Source organism: Hippopotamus amphibius, chromosome 4 (genome assembly GCF_030028045.1).
Source record: "Hippopotamus amphibius kiboko isolate mHipAmp2 chromosome 4, mHipAmp2.hap2, whole genome shotgun sequence".
Taxonomy (NCBI): Eukaryota; Metazoa; Chordata; class Mammalia; order Artiodactyla; family Hippopotamidae; genus Hippopotamus; species Hippopotamus amphibius.
This window is the reverse complement of record NC_080189.1, coordinates 155076192-155090104: the sequence shown is the minus strand read 5'-3', so window position 1 is coordinate 155090104 and position 13913 is coordinate 155076192. Positions and strand designations below refer to the sequence as shown.

General features: G+C 50.5%; 1 protein-coding gene across 3 annotated transcripts in view; it reads left to right on the top strand.

Moving 5' to 3' along the window:
* Positions 1-13913, top strand: part of ACTN1 (actinin alpha 1) — a 93647-nt gene that overhangs the window by 39871 nt on the left and 39863 nt on the right. For all 3 annotated transcript variants that reach the window (XM_057730503.1, XM_057730501.1, XM_057730502.1), the window contains exon 2: positions 11820-11934. In XM_057730503.1, coding sequence (XP_057586486.1) covers positions 11820-11934 — 115 coding nt within the window. The remainder of the gene's footprint in view (positions 1-11819; positions 11935-13913) is intronic.

Below are 13913 nucleotides of genomic sequence, written 5' to 3'. Positions count from 1 at the left end.
ATTGAGTGGAGTTCCCTATGCTCTACAGTAGGTCGTTATTAGTTATCTGTTTTATATATAGTCCTGTGTACATGTCAACCCCAAACTTCCAATTTATCCCTCCCTCCTCCTTCCTTACCCCTGGTAACCATAAATTTATTTTCTACATCTGTAACTCCACCTCACTTTTAAAACAGCCCTGAACTCTCTCAGGAGCCCCAGGATCTGCCTTCACCTGCAGGAAGGCACTGGGCTGCCTTCCAGGGGTCTTGGTGGGAAGGGGTGTCTGGGCCTCATGGAGGGGCTGGGAGCTCTCCTCTCTCCAACTGGGGTGTGGTCATTAGGCCAAATCGCCTCCTAGAATGAGCTTGTTTGGCCCCCTGTGCCTTGGCCGTGTGGCCTTGGCGACCCTCTGGGCGTCTGGTGCTGTGTCTCCTGAAATGGGCTGCAGTGGACATGAACCGGAAACACAGGCCCCTGCTCCTCCCACTCCTGTTTTCCTCGCCCTGGCCAAGGGCTGGTCTCAGGGCTTCCTCATCAGTAGGAAAGAAATAACAGAGCTCTTTCTTCCCAACCTGTAGAGCTTTGTGAATGATTAACTTTGATTGACTAGAAAGGGAATGGGAAGTGAGAGCGGTAGGACAGACGACATTTATGGGCCTCCTGCCCCCTCCTGACTGTTTTGCTTCCATTGCCCTCATCCTGACAACAACCCTGCAAAGTCATGATGTTGTGTATCCCCATTTGTCAGATGAAGTAATCGAGGCCTAGACAGGTTCATTAACGCCACACAGCCACGGAGTGACAATTTTTTAAGCATCTGTTTTGAACAGAGCACCAGGCTGTCTCTAAGTACATAGGATCTGATTTGGTCCTCTTCAGTGCTGTGCCATCATAGGGCTTGTTATCCCCATTTTACAGGTGGGCATCTTGAGGCTGAGGTTGAGAATCCTGTCCAAAGAGGCGGAGCTAATGAGATGTAGGAGGGGGTGCAGCTCTGTCCAGTTGCAAAGTCCAGCTCGTTTGGGAGCCTCCAGCCACCTGCCTCTGAGTTTCCAGGGCCCCAGCATTCACATGGCTTAGGGGGCAAGCAGCTAGAGAGCTGCCCTTTCAGAGCAGAGGAAACCGCCTGGTGGTTCAGCACCACTCCCAGGTGGGTGGAAAGTAAACAGATCTGGGTGGAGATGTTCTTGAGGACTCTGCTTTTCATCTGTGAGTGAACCAGCTGACAGCTTGCTTTGAAAGGCTGGCGGCCAGCCCTTGATAAGTTAACCAGATACTCCTATTTACGTTACCAGAACACTGGGCATCTGAGATCACTACTGGCAGGCCTTTGCTTAGACAAACCACCCAGTGCCCACGCCCTGGCCAGACTGGCCATGTGTGGGGGTCAGAGGGACTCCACAGTGACCTCCTCCAGGCCAGCAGGTACTGCAGGTACAGACCTCAGCCCTGAGCTCTCATGGGGCCCTGGCCGGATGTTTGCACACTGTGGCCAAGAGCGGCAGAGGAGGGTGGGCCCTGACTAACAGCCATGGCAGGGTGCCCGCCCAGAAGGGTGTAGGGGTTGGGGGGCTGCTGAACTGATTTCTCCGTTGATGAGCCTAGACCAGGGTCCTGGTGGCTCTACACCAGGGAGAGGAAAAGTATCAGATGAGAAGTCAGCTTGTGTGGGAAGCCCTGTACCACCTTCAAGAGGCTTAGAAACTTGTTTGGGTTTTTCTGGGCCACTGGGCCAGGGGTTACAGCCCTTTATCTCCCCCCAGTTAACAGTTTGCTATCTGACTGTTGGGGTGGACTTGTGGGTGTAATTGCTCCTTTATCTTCATGTCCTGGTCCCTAATTATGACTTTCCTTATGATATTTTATGCGGATAAGGCACCCTTTCTCTATATAATATTTTATTCTCTTACTAATTCTCTTAAATGGAATAATTTTTCCTTTTTCATCTCTTTCTATTCTTTGAAATGTGGAAACATTTGTTTTTTTCCCCCTGAGAATCCATGAGCCCTGACACCCCCCCGACCCCCCGCCAAGTAATCCCAGAGACGTGGGATGTTCCCTGCATCTCATCCCAGAGGTCTGCCTTAGCGGATAAATGTGTACACTCCCACACAGACTTTTCTGATATTTGCATAGCTTTTCTGTTTGTTTGTTTTAACAGATAGTGACTGCACATGGTATAAAATTCAAAGGAAACAAAAGGGTATTCTGTGACAAGCAAATGCCCCCCCCCCCCCCCCCGCCCCTGTCAGGAGCCCCCGGCGCCTCTCCCTGGAGGCAGCCTCGGTGCCAGGTCCTTTCTGGCATAAAGCTTTTATGGGCTACCCGGTAAACGAATAGCAGGGTGTCTTGCTGTGAGGGGTAGGCAGTCTTGAGACCAACACCCTGGTGGTGCGTTGAGCCACTGCGGAGAAGCTGCCCCGTGGAATTTATTGGCCTCTGACAAGGATCAGAGCCCATGCACCGCAGTCAGCCCTACACGGGAGCAGCAGACCGTCCGGGCTGCTCTACTTGGTTGTGTCTTTTACTTTTGCGTGCTACGATGGGACAAGTTGCTGGGCTCCGACCTGCAGGGTCTGAGGACTCGTGTGGGGTTACATAGCTGGAAGGGGCTGAGGTGACTTACACGAGGTCACACGCAAGCCTGGCTGAGCCAGGGCAGAGCCCAGCTTTCCGGATTCTGGACGTGCTCTGAACAATAACTCCCCTGGAGTGAACTGGGGCTGGTGTCCAGTGTCAGGATCCCAGGGGAACCGGAGGATGCGCCTGGGAGAGGTGTGGTCAGCACGTGAGCCTGGGGCCTGGCGGGCGATGAGGTGGCACTGCCGCTCTCCACCCGCTGAGCCAGCCTCCTTTGGCTGCAGGTGGGTTATCTTGTTTACTCTGCTGCAGGACCAATGGAGAGGTCAGCCAGGAGTGGACAGCCTGGACCGTGGCCGTCCACTCTCGAGGGGAGTACACGTCACAGAGGCGTGCCAGCAGGGAGAAGGGCAGGGAGGAGATCGGGACCGCCAACCGCATTTGCAGACGGCTGGGCAAGGAAAGAGAACAGTCATCGGCCATGCAGTTACAGGAGCACAAGCACTGCTGGCGTCCGGATGGGTTTTGTTTCCATTGTTTTCTCTCGTTCGTGTGATCGCTCACATAGATTTAAGCCTGCGGTACATACAGCTTCATATACTGCTTTCTTGTTAATTACATATCAGCCTTTTCCCATAATAATATATAGTTTCAGAACCCATCATTTGGCCGTCTAAAGTTCCATTAAGTGGATGAACCGTAATTTACTTAACTAATACTTGATTAATAGAATTTGGGGCTATTTCTAATTTTTTCCTGTCCAGAAAAACGCTTTCGGCAAGAACTCTTTTGCCCACGGCCCTTCTCTTTGTTGAGCGCTATTTACCCAGGATAGCGTCCCAGCATCGGGCTAGGGGTTATGCCCGTTTTAGCTCTGCCTTGGCGAGTTGCCTTCCACCGGAGTTGTGCCACATCGGCCTGCCCGCTGTGACGTGTTGTGGCTTTGCCGTTGTACCCACCCTTTAATGGGAATTAGCAGAAACTTATTTTTGCAAATATTGTATTTTTTTATAAATGAAAGTTGGTACCTTGGTTTGAATTCACAAAGCATGGTGGTGCGCGTGCATGTGTGTATCTGTGTGTGGGGGAGGGGCACATCGGATTGTTGTCCCTGGTGACAGGTGTGGGTCCTTGATCAACCCAAATGAGGAGAGCCCCGGTGGCCCCTCACAGGAGGTCCTCTCAGTTTCTGCCTGCAGGTTCCCGGCTGGCTGATGCCGGAGGTGGTCTGTGAGGAATGTTGACCGTGCTGGGCACAGCTGTCTGCGTGTGTTGACACATTATACGTTCCTGTGTGGGGAACTCTCTTTTGTTAGGAGATGTAGAAAGTTTTCCCATTTTCCCACTGTGGAACCAGAGACCCTGTCGGTCTTAATTCAGATTTAGCCTGCCCATGTCATTTGGGGGGCTGTGGGATATCTTATGTTTAAATTGTACCCGCGTTTAAAAATGGGAAGACTCACGTAAAAGTCTAGATTTCTGGCTATTCTTCCTTGGAGGTCTGGCACCCGAGGACGCAGGCTCCCTTGTGGAGCCAAGGAGAGATGCCTCCCGTGCCCTCACCACACCTGCCCTGGTACCAGGGTTGTGCTCTAATGACCACTTATCAGCTTGTATGCTTGGGACCAGTTCTCTGTGCCCATGTTGCTGTGCTGAGGGGGAGCCCAAAGGAGAGCCTGAGAGGGCCACTGTTGCAAGAAAAATCCATGAGTGCACACGGAGGGCAGGGCTCGCCCGTCTCACTTTTCTTACACTTGCCCCTTTGCCCTTTTATTAATCTCTTAGTCCCTTAGTTTCCTCATCTGTAAAATGGGCAGAATAGTAGCATCTACCTCATAATGTGAATTAAAGGGGGTAAAGCACCCAAAAGAGGGTTTAGCACAGAGCAAGTGCTCAATAGATGTTAGATATTGCTATTCTTATTGTTATTTTTTGTTATTATTCATGGCATATGTGTTTGTCTCCTCTAGACTAGATTCTCAACCAGGGCTGATTTTTTGGTGTCACAACTTGAGGTGGGGGTTGTTACCTGCATCCAGTGGGTAGGCCCAGGGATGCTGCTAAACATCCTATGATGTGTGGGACAGGCCCCAAACCTTAACAAAGAAGTAACCAACCCAAAATATCAATGGTATTGAGGTTGAGAAACTCTGCTCAGACATTTAAGTGTGTGACTCTTAGTCTAAGTGAACTCTTCAAACACATCTCTAAACCAGCTTTTCAAGGGCTGCCTTTGGGCTCTTGAAGAATCAGCATTATAAGGGATCTGCTTAGCTCAGCCCTCAGAGGTTGCTCGAATCCTCTCCCAGCACCCTCACCAAGCACACACCTTTGGTGGGTAACACACTGTACATCCAGCGTTTGGTCTGTTCTTTTTTTTTCATTATTTAAAAAAAATTTTCTTAAATCTTTATTGGAGTGTAATTGCTTCACAGTATTGTGCTTGTGTATGCTGTACAACAAAGTGAACCAGCCATATGTACACACATATCCCCATATCTCCTCCCTCCCGAGCCCCCCTCCCAACTGCCCCATCCCACCCCTCCAGGTCCTTACAAAACGTCAAGCTGATCTCCCCATGCTCTGCAGCAGCTTCCCATCAGCCATCCACTTCACCTGGCAGTGTGTCAACGCTACTCTCTCAGTACGTTCCAGCCACCCCGCTCCCCACCTGCCGTCCTCAGGTCCATTCCGTACGTCTTACATCTGCATCTCTATTCCTGCCCTGCCACTAGGTTCATCAGTACCATTTTTCTAGATTGCATATATATGCGTTAGCATATGGTATTTGTTTTTCTCTTTCTGATTTACTTTACTCTGTATGTTCTTTATTACATCAAACTCTAGTCTTCCCTGTAGCTTCCTGTCTGTCCTTCATCCTATTAATAGTAGCTACCATTTACCAGCTTATGTGTGGGTGATTGTGCCTAGCACTTGCTGCATGTTGCTGCACTGATCCACACCATCTTCCGAGGCGTCTTCTGTTATACCCATTTTACGATGTGAAGATTGAGGGTTGGAGAAGTGAAGTCACTTGCCCACAGTTACTCAGGGCGGAGCTGGGATTAGATCCAGGTCAGTCTTGCTCTAGAATCCATGTTGCTCACCATTGCTGCCTGCCTCGTTCTGCCTGGGGCTGCACCCAGAAAGTTTAATTCACTTGTCTGTGGGAGGGTCTTTCAAATATTTGGGATGAGTCCCTGAGTCCACTCTTCTCTCTTGCTGGCCAAAGAGCTTCTTCTGAAACACATGTTTCTGATCTGCTCACCATCCAGAATGTTCCCCCCCCCGGACAACCAGCTGTCTGCCTCTGGGCTCTGCTCCCCTTGCCTCTCTGCATCACACTGCCCGCAGAGAGGCTGCCCATCCCACGCCAGCTCTACTCATGGTCCATCAACTCAAGACTCTCTGTGCCAGTGCTGACTGAAATCACACACATTCCCTCTGAGTGGTGTTTTCACTTCACAGTGATTTGTTTTCAATGACATGCCACAAGATTCAGCCCACCTGTCTCCCCCTGGGTCTGTTGTTCCCTTCCAGCACCCTACCTGCACCTGCACCTGAAACCCCCAATGTCGTGGTGGAGCAGAGGTGTGTGGCATTGGGAGTCAGGAGGCCAGGTTGTGAACATACTCAGCTGTGTGGCCTGGGAAAAATCACTCACCCTCTCTGATCCAGGTGTCCCCAGTTGTAAAGTGAGGGTTTGCCTCGGATGTGCTGAGCATCTCTTCCAGCTCTGATGTTCTTTGATGAAATGTGTTGAACAGCATGAACTTGTAATAATTATCTCTAATTATTGTGGTAACAGTAATGATAGGTAATTATGGAGCAGTCCCTGTGCTCCAGACCTTCTTTTCCGTGTTTTAAGTGGATTACCTTATTGAATTCTCCACCAACCCCATGCTCTTATTACCCCATTTTACAGATGAGTGCCTTGAGGCAGAGCGATGTTGACTCACTTGCCCAAGGTCACCACCTGGCTAGAAGCTGATGACTGTGGTTTGCTTTGTCTTCTTCAGAGTGATTGAATCCTTCCAGTCTCCTGGATTCTTGCTCTGTGGAGTGATTTTATTTTTATATTTTAAAAAATATTTGAAAAAACATTTTGGCCATGCCTCGCAGCTTGTGGGATCTTCGTTCCCCGACCAGGGATTTAACTTGCACCCTCAGCAGTGAAAACACAGAGTCCTAACCACTGGACTACCAGGGAATTCCCTCTGTGGAGTGATCTTAAGCAAGTCCCTTGACCTTCCTGTGCTCAGCATCTTGTGTTTTACCACTCCCTTCTCCCACCAAGGTCAAGACCCTGAATATTGCTTGACTTCAAAACCTCAGCCCTTGATCCATGCTTGTGGGGTTTCCTCTGTACCCCAGATCCCAGCTGAGTGTGATTGTTCAGATACCTTTTAGAATCTAAAATTTAGATAATAATGGTAATAGTCGTGGCTACTTGTTACACACTTAATATATTTCAAACACACGTTAATATTATATTATCATTATTAATATAAATTAACAATATTAATGTTAACATTATCATTTTTCCTAAATTTTTTTGTTGTGGTAAAATACACTATATTATTTAATCTTCACTACAGTCCTGCCTGGTAGATGCTGTTGTCCCCAGTTTACAGCATGAAAACTGAGGCTCAAAGAGGCCTGTGTGGCTAGAGTCACACTCTAGTGTGTCTGAGCTGGGGAGTAGGGAGAGCATGTTCTCAAAAGCCATTTGCCTTCTCAACACATTTTAAAGGAAATGTAGGGAATTCCCTGGCAGTCCGGTGGTTAAGATTCGGTGCTTTAACTGCCTGGGGCCCGGGTTTAATCCCTGGTGGGGGAACTAAGATCCCACAAGTTGCACAGCACAGCCGGAAAAAAAAAAAAAAAAAAAAAAAAAAAAGGAAATATATAGATAGGATGCTTGTTAAAGATATAATGGAAAGCCCTTAGAGGATTCTTTGTGAAAGCAGGACTGTGAGACCCACAGAGAAGGCAGACAGTGATGCTTCTCTCTCCATCAATTCCATGGACCTTGGCCCAGCTCAAGTGTTCTGTACTCCCCCACCTCCTGTTGGAGCCTAGCCAGGCCCATTTGCAACCTTGAACTACAGTGCTGGATAGTTACACTCTTTGTCTCCTAAAATCACCTTTGTGCCAGATTAAACATGGGTAGATGCTTCAGGGTCAGTCAGAAGTTGAGCAGGAGTCAGGAGTACGGGTTCCCTGCCAGCCCCTCCGTCTCTGTCCAGGGCCCTCCGAGGCTGTGCAGTGGGGCTGGTGGTGAGTGAAGTGCAGAGAGGCTGCTGAGAAGAGAGCTAAGCTAGGGCTCACTGTAGCTCTGGGAGCATTTGCAGCACGGTGCCCAGGCCCTTTCCTGAGACCTGTCTGCATACCTGAGCTCGTTCAGCAACAAAGTGGGTCCACGGAAGGCCCATCAGCTCCTCCTATCTCGTTAGTCAGGCTGTGAGCCAAAGCAAGGTCCCCCTGACGGGGCTCTTGGAGCACGGGCAAGGTCAGATAGGGCAGGGCCTTGTTGGGAGTGAGGCAACAAAATGCCTCCTGCCCTTTATTTGAATGAGGCTTGACCGTAAGCCTGCTGGGGTAGCACTGCCCACCATACGGAGGCATCTGGGCTGGAGGCCATGGGGCCAGGGTCTCTAGCCATGGGCATCCCTTGTGGCTGTTTTCCTCCTACTAAGGGGCAGGTGTCTCTCTCTCTGTCATAATGTGGAACCTTGGGCTTCGAGACCAGAGGCTGCCTGTGCCGGAGGAGAGAGAGGCTGTGCAGTGTCGTGGAGGACCTCGCTCCTGACCCTGCTGTCTCCCCTCCTCGGGCCCCATCAGTCTCCTCTGCTGGAGATCCACAAGGCCACGGTCAAAGTCACAGGCTTTCTGCCCCGACATTGCAATGTTAGCCCTCTCCCCGTAACATCAGCGCCAGTTCAAAAAAAGAGTCCTCAGATGCAAGGTGTCATCTTGGGGACACAGTGCAGCGCTTGCAGGGGTGGAACCCAGGACGAAGTTTGGTGGCTGGAGGCAGGGAGGAGGGTGTGGGCTGGGAGCACAGAAGGCCGAGTCCTCTGAGGCCTGTCCCTGGGGAGGTTCCAGGGGAGCTAGTTGCTCGCCTCCCTCTTACCATTTACTGAGCATGTTCTAAGTCGTAGGCACTTTATAAATATTCTCTAGTTAATCGGCTTGACTTTGATAAAGTGCTATTACTATCCCTGTTTTGCTGCTAAGGGACCCCAGGTTTAGGGACGCGAGTCTGCGGGTCACACGGCTGGTAAAGAGTGGATCTGAGTGCTGAACCGGATCTGGTTCCCCCAAGTGCATGTTCTTAGTCATCGAGTTACCCCTTCCTCCATGGCCTGAACTCTGAGCTGGGTGCTGCTTGCTGGGGAGGTGCTCAGAGGCCCCCTTCATGGCAGTCACCTGTGGGTACCAGGACGGGGTTTGGGGTTTTAACCAAGCACAGCCCCCAAGGCCTCAGAGGCAGGGCTTTGTGTGTGGAGTCTGGGCAAACACAGGTGCGTGTCAGCCTCAAGGGCTCTGGGACTGGCTTCCCCAGGAAATGGGGCTGGCTGCTTTCAACAGTACTTTTCCTCTTGCAAAAGAGGTGTGTTTTTACCCACGTGGCCTCTTCCTCCTTCCTCTCACCCCATCCCCTCTCCACGACTGGGTGGTAAACAGTGAGATTTCACATTTCACAGTACCCCCCCAGCCCCCGCCAACTTTGGGGAGCCTGGAGATTCCCACCAGGACCCTGGCCCCACCAGACCTGAAAACTCTTCCTCTGAGCTGCTGGGGTGATCCGCTTCCTGCCAAGTCAGCAGAAAACCCCAGGCAGAAGCTGAGTGTGGGCCTGGGAGGGAGATGAGAGTAAGGTGCTGTGGAAATGCACGTTGGTGGTAATACCACCCCCGCCCCGCCCCGGCCCCCGTCAAGGTGCAATGTGGTAATACCCAGGCAGAAGTGGACACACGACAGCGGGGAGAGAATAAGGAACCACAAACTAAAGTATATTTATTTTAAAGATTTAAAAATTCTTTAAGTTTTTTTCCAGCAAAAAATTGACAACAAAATGAAAATAAGAACTAAGTAGGCTCTCATCCCCTGGTAGGTTTGCAGTGCCAGCAGCAGAGGAAGGGGACCCAATAGACAGTCTTTCCTGCCCTACTGCATCTCCTTTCCTCTGAGCTGTCTTCTGCTTCCAGAGGGTCCCTGAGAGCACTGTTTGGCCCATCATGCACCTGCCCTGATACCATTCAGGTGCAGTGGGATCTTCCAGGACCCTCCCACTTTGCATCGGTTCCTCATTTGCTTCTTCACCCAGTTGTCTCATTTTTACATCCGCTAGAATGTTCGTTGCACAGGGCAAGGATCTTTGTTATTTTGTTCACTGCTGCATCAATGACTCTGTGCCCCGAGACTCTAGGGTGAGTCCAGGTGTGAGGCTGACCAGTGGCCACCATGCGGTGGATACGGGTAATGATGGAGGGGGTGCAGGGTGCCATGGGCTCACACATCACCCTGATGTGGTGGGTGGCTATCAGGAAGGCTTTCTGGAACAGATGATATCTTAACCCAATCTTAGAAGAAGAGTGTGAGTTAGCCAAGCATGACGTAGAGGACCCTCCAGGCTGAGGAATCGGGGTATGCCCCCTGCCCACCCCCAGTCTGTGTGCCAGGCTTACCAAAGCTTTGGGACAGCACACACATCCCTCTTGTCTGTCATGGGAGTGGACTGGCCTGCAGAGTGGAGATGTGTTTGCAGGGAAAGAGAAGTATCCTGTGTTGCTAAGTTCCTAGTGAGGTGTGATAAGAATGAGGCCTCATCTCCCCACCTTGTGTGGACTGCTGTCTCCCCTTCTCGCTCACAGGCTTTTCCGCCTTTGGTTACAAATCTACGCAGTCATTTCTTCTCTCCAGTGCTCCCTGGTGTGGCATTCCCCCCTTCTCCTGCTCATGCATTGCCACTTCACTTTGGAGTTCCCCAGGGCAAGAGGAAGTGGCAGTGGGGGGTCAGGAGTCTGGTGACCTTTCTGAGGAGGAGGAGTATTTCTAGTGTGGTTGCTGCTGCCAGATGAATAACCCTCTCTCACCATTGCCACTTTGCAGGACAGGTGGGAAGAGAGCTGGGTGGCCCTGCTGTGGGGGGCTGAACATTGCCTCTTGAGCCCCCGTGTCGTTGAGAGTACCATTTGGTGCAGGGAAGCCTTGAGTTGCCAAGGAATAATCTGGATCTCTAAAGCAGGAGAACTCTTCTCTCTGTGACAGCTGGGGAGAGATACTTGCCCAAGTTTTGTTTGGATGGGCGAGCGAAATTGAAGTGCACACTTTTTATTTCTCATGTTTGTTGAGTCACCCTGTTCCTAGTGTGAGCCACCAGGCGATGCTGTTGGCACAGGACAGCTTGGTTGGTGGCCTGCCTGATCATCGGCTTAATACAGAGGCTTCAAGGTTGCTGTTCTCTCCCCACAGATCAGAAAATTACAGTGCTGATGATCTTTCATTTAGTCTCCTTACAGTCCCTTTTTGAAATTCTCACTCATACTTTTGCAGCTTCAGGTGCCTACAACTCCCACCCCAGATATACACACATACACCGTGGGGGTACTTACCTCTCTCTTTATCCTGACACTTCCCCTCTGAACTCTGTCCCCAACAAAACTAATTAATCCTCTCCTTTAGGTAGCTGCCAAACGGGCAAGGATGTAATAGACTTACTTACCCTAAGGTATTATCGAGGCTTAACACTTTACCTCTGGGGTGCTCTGCCTTATAACTGTGAAGACTGAAACTAAGCCTTATAATCTAAGAGGTAAACTGCTAAGAGTGGAATTGTGCCACTTCTAAATGTGGGTGGGGATGATGTTTTTGGAAGAAGGTTGGGAGGGGTGATGTTAAAGGAGGGTGCGGCTTTGTCCATCCCACCGGTGCCCACCCATGCCGCTGGTCCTGCAGGGCGACCCCTCAGCTGTCACCCTGCGATGAGGTGAAGGAGACCGTGCAGAACAACCATGCTGAGAGATTTTATGGGCTCTGCTGAGTGGGTTTCTCACCCTCTTTGGCCCCTGTTAGATGTCTTAACCAACAAGGATGACAACACCAGCCTGCCCGGTACCTTGTACAGAACATCAAGAAAAATGGCATGAGGCAGGTGGATCCTGGGGATGCACTGAGGCCCCTCTGAGAGCTTCAGAGACCACGTGGCTTGTGGGAGAGCCTGACCGCTTGCTCTTCTTTCCTTTGCGCAGACGTTTACAGCATGGTGCAACTCCCACCTCCGGAAGGCAGGGACGCAGATCGAGAACATCGAGGAGGACTTCCGGGATGGCCTGAAGCTGATGCTGCTGCTGGAGGTCATCTCAGGTGAGCTAGACCACTGGCCTTGGGAGCGCCAGAGCAAAGGTGATGCCAGATGGGCGGGGCCACCGTGGCCCAGGATCAGGCACTGCCCACTGGGTTCTGCCACTGTGGGAATGCTGCCCTGACACCCCAGCTTCTGCTCAGTCTTTGGTGATGGGCTAGCTTTGGGTGTCTTGAAAAAAGTTGGGGGTGATGTGAATTCAGACGAGGAGACTGGGTTTGGTCCTGGCTCTGCTGCTGACCATCTGTGTGCCCTTGGACCAGACACTGCCTTTCTGCCTCAGCATCCTCATTTGCATAAAGAGGAGTTGGAAGGATGGTCTCGTCTCCTCCAAATGCTAGGATTCTGTGGTCAAGAAAGCAGCCATGGCTGACCATCTTCAAACGCTGGCTCCATTGCTACCTATCTACCTATATCCAGGTGATCCCAGTCTGTTATCCAGCCCAGTTTGGAATTTGGATGTTCACATATCTGGAGGGGCAGCTCCTCTCCGATGCATATCTCTGTTTTCTTATGAATACTTTCCTCCACCATCCCTTAAAGGTTGGAGGTCCCCGAGATTCTAGCCTTGGCTTATGTGCTGGGCAATCTTGGCTGCTTTCTTCACTTTACCTTCCACCTTGACACCAGTCCCAGCCTAGTTGCAGTCCAGCCTTCTCCCTGGAGCCTCCTCTTAAATACCGAATCGCAGTGAGCATCTCCACCAAGATGTGCCTCAGGGTTCAATACTGTGTACCACACCTGGCCCTTGCAAACCTCTTTTTCCTCCTGCAGTCTTCATGGTGTTCTTCTAAGCCTCCTCTAAGAGTCATAGGCAGCTCTTTCTTTGCTCTTTGGCATTCGCGTTTCATTCATTCTTTTTCCTTCTTTTATTATCCTCGATCACCTCTGCTACCGCAGTGTCGGTGTGCCCGCGTCAGCTCTCACCTAGGTGATGCCCGGAGGCCTTCGACCCCTCCTCTCAGCTCCTCCCTTCCTGCTGCTCTCCGTCACCCACACTCAGTCAGAGGGTACATCCAGCGGCCCAAATACGGTCTCTGCGTCCCCTGCTTGAAACGTCTCAGTGCCTCCCTGGGGCTTTGCACCGCAGCCCACAGTCCTTAGCACAGCTAGCAGGATCCTGCTTGGTTTTCAACTACCTATTCCCCAAAAGGTGTCAGGCTTCAGACCCTCTGCCACACAGGGGCACATGCCGTCCTCCCAAGACGGCACGCTCTCTGTTTTCCGTGCTTTTGCACAAGCTCTGATTGCCTTCCCCCTTTCCCCATTACTTTAAAATATTTTCATTGCAGGTGATATCTGTGTGTGTGTGTGTGTGTGTGTTAAAATGTACATATTACCATTTTGACCGTTTTAAAATATACACAGAGGCATTAAGTACATTCACATTGTCGTGCAGCCATCAGCACCATCCACCTCCGGACTTTTTCATCATTCCACACTGAGACGTCATACCATTAAATGCCAGCTCCCCATGCTCTTCTCCCCCCAGCCCCCGCCCACCACCATTCTACTTCCTGACTCTGTGAGCTCAGCTGTTCTAGCTTTCTTCATATGAGTAGAATCGTATGGTATTTGTCCTTTTGTGATTGGCTTATTTCATTTAATGTAACGTCCTCATGATTCCTCCATGAAGTAGCATGTATCAGAATTTCCATCCTTTTTTAGGCCGAATAATATTCCATTGTGTATATATATTCCCCTTTTTATTTAGTCCATCATTTGTCAATTAGCACTTGGGTTTTTTGCGCCTTTTGGCTATTGTGAATAATGCCACTAAGGACATGGGTGTACAGATATCTGTTCAAGTCTGTGCTTTCAGTACTCTCGGGTATGTACCCAGAAGTGGAATTGCTGGGTCCTAGAGTGATTCTGTGTTTAATTTTTTTAGGAACTGCCATATGCTTTCCTCTAACTGCTTTTTAGAGTGTCTTTCTCTACCTCCTCCTCCTCCAACCTTTCTTAGTTTAAACAAACCTGG